The 7,500-nt window shown below is 35.7% G+C and overlaps 1 protein-coding gene across 1 annotated transcript in view; it reads left to right on the top strand.

Moving 5' to 3' along the window:
- LOC137631895 (uncharacterized) overlaps nt 1-7,439 on the top strand; it is an 83,000-nt gene extending 75,561 nt beyond the window's left edge. The window contains exons 6-10 of the mRNA XM_068363900.1: nt 917-1,165; nt 5,205-5,392; nt 6,312-6,393; nt 6,670-6,786; nt 7,386-7,439. Coding sequence (XP_068220001.1) covers nt 917-1,165; nt 5,205-5,392; nt 6,312-6,393; nt 6,670-6,786; nt 7,386-7,439 — 690 coding nt within the window. The remainder of the gene's footprint in view (nt 1-916; nt 1,166-5,204; nt 5,393-6,311; nt 6,394-6,669; nt 6,787-7,385) is intronic.
- The last annotated feature ends 61 nt before the right edge of the window (nt 7,440-7,500 follow it).

The raw sequence follows: 7,500 nt of genomic DNA, 5'->3' as shown, positions 1-7,500 counted from the left end.
GCTTAATTGATACAAAGTTGTAAACAGTGCTGAAACTCGCAAATTGTTTTATTTTTATACATTCTTAAACAGCAATACAGCTTATTTTGTAAACTAAAAATATAAATATCTTGGTAATAATAGTTTCTTTTAAAAAACAAACAAAAACAGTGCATTCTATTACTGTTCAACACTGATTCTCTCTCTCTCTCTCTCTCTCTCTCTCTCTCTCTCTCTCTCTCTCTCTCTCTCTCTCTCTCTCTCTCTCTCTCTCTCTCTCTCTCTCTCTCTCTCACATAGCCTAAAATACTGTATTGGAATCCATTTTAGAAGCATTATTGCATTCTAGAAAATTACGATTATTTGAATAGTTAATTGTGCTTAAACTAAACATTTATGTACTTTTGTTTTAAATTTCGGGTTTGTTTTAACATTCAAAGTATTTTGGGTGCTGTGATCAGATCAGGTGATGCACATATGAATCTACAACATTTATAGTGCTCTCTCTCTCTCTCTCTCTCTCTCTCTCTCTCTCTCTCTCTCTCTCTCTCTCTCTCTCTCTCAGATAAGACTTAATTTATTGTTAAATTAATCTGGGTGGGGATGTTTATGTATAAGAATTTGTTACAATATCTGCTATATAGCATTCTGAGAATTGAATGAAATTTGTGAAGAGGGTTACTTTGAGTCTGTACAAAGACAAAAAATACAATACTATAGAATAATTCATGAATTTAAGTTTTTGATACAAGATATGAAGCTTTTCATTGTTATTTGATATTCTACTTAAAAATAAATCTAATTTTCACATACAGTACACATACAAATCTAATTTTTGATATGGTAGTTATCTAAAATGAAGTATTATCAACCAATTTGGAATTATATTTTGAAAATGTTTATTATCATCTTGCACAATGTTTTATATCTTTTACAGGACTGGTATATTGACAATTGTTTTAATAGCCAGTTTTCGGAAGATCTGGAGGATGTCTTTAGAAATCTCATTCCAATATGGTCTGAAACTGAAAATGATGAATGCAAAATTCTGTATGAAAAATTTATTGCCCTGTATGAAGTTCATGAACGTTATTCGGGCAAACTTACTCTACCTTCCCCATTTTTGAAAAGAGTTTTCAAGTGGCTTGGAGGAGACAAGACACTTCTTGAGCAAGTTCATCAGCAGGTAAGCCTTTTATAGTGGTTAAACCGTCTTCAGGTAACCTAATTTTTTTGTATGTCTTGTAATAGCGAGTCTGCTGGACCATAAGATAGGATATTAGGATGAATATATAAGATTTAAATTCCCTCTCACTCTACCAAACCTTACTGATCCCTTGCTCTTTTAACCAGACTACATGAACAATTATTTTTTTAAATCTGAAATTAAGTTTTTAGGAAATTTACAAACCACAAGATTTGGTTACCAGTAGTTCATGTAAGTACATATTAGGTTTCCTTGAAAAGATGAATGATAAAAATAGTCGCAAATCCACCGGTCATACTGAGCCCTTATTTGTAATCATGAATGGTTTGACATTTCCATTTTCCTCCTTATTGTTCCATCAGTCCCCAAATTCCATGCAAACGGACTTGCGTGCACAATTTTGATGGCTCAAATAATTAAAGGAGGAGGAAGAACCACCATTGCACAAAATTGACCTCTTCTCATATGTATAGTGTAAGATAAGATATCATTCGCTTTGAAAATTTCTCTTGTGGTACAGTACATTCAGAAAGGATGGGTAACTGTCTGATTCTCTTTTAATTACTGCGTGCACTTATTTTATCCATTCCTCTTTTTTTTCTGTCCTTGAATTTATTTAGTGTCCCTACCTCCCAAGTCATTCACACCTGCATCATCAGAGCATTTGTTCTGGACACCCTTAAATGTATCCTCTGCCACCAAGGAATGTTCACCTTGGTCCCATATCTCTCTCATAGTATTAGGTACTGTACGTTATTTCTGTTACCGCACCTCACGAGAGGGCATCAGCTACTTTCTTAATTGTACCCACGATGTGGTCAAAACCAGTAGGTTGGCCACCAGGGTACCAGCCACCCTATGAGATACTACCGCTTGAGAGTTATGGGGTCTTTTGACTGGCCAGACAGTACTACATTAGATCATTCTTTCTGGTTACGGTTCATTTTCCCTTTACCTACACACACACACACACACACACACACACACACACACACACACACACACACACACACACACCTAATTGTCTGGCCTTTTCTTTATATATTCTCCTCTGTCATCATACACCGGACAACATTGAGATTACTAAACAATTTTTCTTACTACTGTAATTGTTCAGTGGCCACTTTCCTCTTGGTAAGGGTAGAAGAGACTTTTTAGCTATGGTAGGTAACTCTTCTAGGAGAAGGACACTCCAAAATCAAACCTTTGTTCTCTAATCTTGGGTAGTGCCATAGCCCCTGTACCATGGTCGCCCACTGTCTTGGGTTGAAGCTCTCTTGCTTGAGGGTACACTCAGGCAAACTATTCTATCTTATTTCTCTTCTTCTTTTTTTGTTAAAGTTTTTATAGTTTATACAGGAGATATTTGTTTTAATGTTGTTGCTCTTCTTAAAATGTTTTATTTTTCTTTGTTTCCTTTCCTCACTGAGCTATTTTCCCTTTTGGAGCCCCTGGGCTTATAGCATCCTTCTTTTCCAACTAGGGTTGTATCTTAGCAAGTGATAATAATAATAATATTAAATTCTAACAACCTTTTTATCCACTGAGCTAGTGTAGAATTGAAATTTTTGTAAAACAAATCACGTAAGGGCGGATGATCATTTTGCATCTGAATCATTTGATTCTATAAAAAGAACTGATGCCTCTTGATCGAAGGTACTATAGTTTTCATGTACAGTACGTCATTCAATGCCCTAGCAAGATTCCAGGGCAGGGCACTCTGTTTGTTGATGCCCTTGTCCCACACTGCCTGCTCACACTTGAGATTCCTCATCACTAGCTGGCTTTGTTGGTGCCCACAGCTTCTTTTTGAAGAAGTTTTTCTTATGGCTACCACCTGTCTGGAATTGTGAGGGTTACATTCAAGCATATTTTCTGGTGGTAAACTATGATATTCTCTATAGCCATCATTACATCAACCAACCATTGAGTATCATCAATCAAATATCCACACAAATACAGATTCTATAATTTCTGGATATTTTTGCAGGTTATTTCTTTTTATCACCTTTTGGTAGGTAGGTTGGGGCTTGAAGTTGCAATCTTGGTAGATACAAATCGCAAAGCCAAGAAGTGACTCACTGTCTTAGGTTTTTTAATTGATAATTTTCTTTCATATCGCCCCTTTTTCATCAGGCAAGGTATATTTCTCTATATTATATTTTGTTGTAGGAGCTTCTCCTAAAAGTTGAGGCAATTATATGGATTTATTTTTTTTACCACCCTTGATTGATTTAAACCCTTCACTGGGCCATTGGTCGTTGCATAAAACTTGCCTGTAGTTAAGATAACTTCTAAACTACGACATTTTGAGATGTCCGGGCATCTGTGTTTCTCTTCCTGAACATCTCGTCTTTGTTCAAGTGCACCAGTAATAGTTTTTTTTTTTTTTTTTTTGTTCTTACAACCCTGTTAGACTATCAGTCCTATCTTCTAACAAAAGTGTTAGATCTTCTTATCTATTTTTTTCTTCAAACTCGCCTTACCCTACTGCTTCTTTATTCTTGTCGTATGAAATAGTAACTGCCGCAGTAGACCTCGTTCAGCTTGTTGGCATTGCATTTCCCTCTTTTATTCTCACCGGCTTAACCACCAGAGTGGGGTTCAAGTCCCGCTCAAATTCGTTAGTTCCTTTGGTCACTGCAACCTCATTATCCTTGAGAGCTAAGGATGGAAGTTTGGTGGAGCCTACAGGTCTACCTGCTTAATCATCAGTAGTTGCCTGGCCCTCCCTTGTCCTAGCTTGGGTGGAGGGGTGCCATGGATGCTGATCATATGTATACTGTATACATGTATGTTCAGTCTCTAGAACATTGTCCTGCTTGCTAGGGCAGTGTCATTGTCTCTTGCCTCTGCCATTCATGAACAGCCTTTAAACCTTTAAAACTGACATAACTGACACATCAGTGATTTTCTTCCTTTTTTTTTTTTAATATGAAATGGACTATTACACTTCCACGGTCAGGACACCCTCAGACAGGTTCCTATTACTGTACTCAACTTATAGCCTCAGTTTCATTGGTTGTTGTCATAAAGCTAGGGAATTGTTCTGCCTCTTCCAGTATAGTGATTATTAAACGGAAAACTCCACCACGGGAAATATTCATGTTAGTCTCACGTTATCAACCTGACACACACACACACACACACACACACACACACACACACACACACACACACACACACACACACACACACACACACACACACACACACACAGAGAGAGAGAGAGAGAGATAAAATCTGTTTATCAAGTTTGTTTGGTGTGATTTGTATGTAAATGTGCATGCAAAATTTTTAAGTTCCTTTTAACATTATAAAGAAATTTATTTAGCTTTAATTTCTATAATATTAATCACTATATTTTCTAACTGCATTTAAATGAAGAGGCCATCAATGAAATGTACTTCTTAATGAGGCTTATTTTACGTCTTGTATTAGTGCTGATATCATCATTTACGGCATCGTTAGATTTGATATTTGTCATGAATTTATGTTTGGAATCATATTTATATCCTTGAATCATACTGTACATTGAAAAAGGAAAAGGTAATTAATTCACCAGTGCTAACTGGATGACCTTAGAATAAGAATAAATATTCATAAACTTTTCAATTTTATTTTTCATCAGTTTAAATTCTGAATCTTTCGTCAATTTATATTTAGAGTTCTCTTTCTCATTAATTTATATTTCAAAGCCTATTTCTCAAACATGATTAAGGGTATTTCATTATTCTTTGTATGCAGTTAGTATCTTGTTAATTGTAAGACTATGTTAAGATCAAAACTTACAAAATCAACAACTGCTAAAATACCATATATCCACCAGTTCAGTAACCTATGATTCACCTTGCTTATACAGTATGTCTAAGGTTCTAGGAGCATTATTCTTACCTATATCAAGTAAATATACTGTACATAGAAATAAAAAAATTTCAAACTTTTATTTCACTACTGTCTCCTAACTGCATGATATGCTGTACTGTAATTTACTTACATTTTTCGAATTTCATTTCAGCATCTCATTCATATTTTCCACCCTCTAACGGCTGAACATACTGTATATAATCCTGTGCGGTCAAAGCGGCCCATGCCAACTAAAGATACCAATATCTTTGAGTGGGTCAATAAACTGTCTGCAGAAACAGAAAAAGACTGTGATTTTTGTAATTTCATGAATATGACTGCCGTCGATGAATTTGGCAGGTATGAAACAGTTTATTTCCATTCTGTATCCATAAATTTTTTCTGATATAATAAATTTTATGGAATCACTTTCTATGCTTCACTTTGTTCAAATTTTAGGATTTTCATTTGGCAAACAAATTCTGTAATTTACTCAGGCTTTAATGGCCAGTCAGTATGAACAAAATGAGTGATTCCTGTGGAGAAGTGGGTGAGATACTGCGTAATTAATGGGAGTCCCTAGTGTAATCCTTGTAAAGGTTAAAGGTGTCGGGTTTCAGTTCCAGTTTCATTAGAATAGATACTCATCAGAACGTCAGCCAGGCAAGCCCAACCTCCCACTGTGGTGGCCAACCACAGCAGTGGCCTCCCCAGTAATCAGCTTAAACTTGTGGTCCCGGGCAGGGAACAATCTGCCGCCATGTGAATGCTAGGGAAACACTGTACTAGCCTGGAGACTATTAATAATCAAGTTCAGTGATAACATCTAAAGTCTTTAGGAAGTTTTTCTTCCATGAATAATTTTCAGTCAGTCAGTCCCTTATGTGCTATAGTTTTGAGATATTTTTTGTTAATTCAGTGAAGTATTCACTTTATAACAATAAAAGTAAAAGAAATTAGATATGATTTCTATGAATGTTGCTTGGATTTCATTGTTCTATTGTCTCTTTGAAGGGAGATGATATTGACTAGAGAAATAAATCCAAGAATTTGGTCCTTCTGGTGTAACAACCTACAATGAAACCTATGTGCAAGCTTCAGAGGAATCTCTACACCTGTCTTCTGTCTTAAATATCTATTTGTTTTTTTTCTGTTGGAGGTGCCTATTGCCAACAGTGTACCTCGAGTGGTTCACTACGGGTATTACTTTGAAGGACTATGCAGCTTTCTTTTTGCCTTTAGTTGCACTCATTTATTGTATTCTACTGTATCATTTCAGCTTACTATCTTCCATCTTGCTGTTTAACCTTTCAACTTTACTTCATACCACAACTACAGGGTCTTACCAAAGTTGTAAATGGGTGTGAAATGGTCTCACAAGCACTAGTATGTGGATTCTTTGCTGAAATGTAATTGAGTTAGCACCCAAAAGTTGTTTTGAATCTTATGCTGTAGGCTGGACAATTTAGAATGATAGTTTTCCATGATCCTGCCTAGTGGGGTTTGAGTGGGATATTTTTTTGCATAACATGGAACATGAGGTTGCAAGGAGGAAGGCACGTTCAGCTCTGCAATGGGCTAAACATATTCCTTTGTGTAAAGTATTGTAATAGATTTCTCTTTCTTGATCTCTTTAGAGATTCTGCATCAGGAAGATTGCTCACTACTGTGCCAGCAATATCTGCCTGGAACTTTCATACACTAGTGATAGTAAAGCTTATGATGTCATGAATAGGATGAGTCCTGGTTTTTTGGTAATAAAGAAATTAGACTAATATATTTCATTGTATCTTTTTGTATGGAGGTTACGAAAATTAGGGTACTGGATTATCAATTTTAATTGCCCATAATTTTTTCATTTCTTTTATGGTTACCAGTACAATATGTTTCTGCTCGATTGCCTTAGTCTAGGATTGGAACTAATTTTTCTAGAGAATTAAAATTCTTTTATATTTTAGTGCTTAGTATCCATCTATTTTTCTTCTGCTTTCATAGACATATCAGAAATGAAAGGAAAATATTTATATATTTGTGTAAGATTTAGAGAGAGGTTAGCAGAGATTAATAGGCTGCTGTTCACCTAGTGAATGTGTACTTCATACTCTTAATCGTTGTTATCGTATTTCCCTGTTTGTGAGAGATTACCTTGGCATAGTTACTGGACTTAAGCATGGAACAAGTGAAATTTAATTATAAACTGTTATTTATAGACTTGCCTGATAATCAATGCTTCTCTCTGCATGCGCTGTTTCACTGACATTTACTCCCAAAACTAAAATCTTAATTGTTTTCTTTCCTTACTGTAAACGTAAGGTTTGTGTAAAGTAATAAGACAACTTCATGTTACTTTCAGCTTGTTAACAAGCCCCTTAATCCAGATTGCTCAGATTTAAGTTTTTCATATTAGTACTTTTAGAGATGTCTTCTGGCTACCCTGTGGTAGGGGTGTAACTCTCCTGTGGTAGGGG

Source organism: Palaemon carinicauda, chromosome 40 (assembly GCF_036898095.1).
Source record: "Palaemon carinicauda isolate YSFRI2023 chromosome 40, ASM3689809v2, whole genome shotgun sequence".
Taxonomy (NCBI): domain Eukaryota; kingdom Metazoa; phylum Arthropoda; class Malacostraca; order Decapoda; family Palaemonidae; genus Palaemon; species Palaemon carinicauda.
Note: the sequence above shows the minus strand (reverse complement) of the source record. Positions and strands in the feature narration are given on the sequence as shown.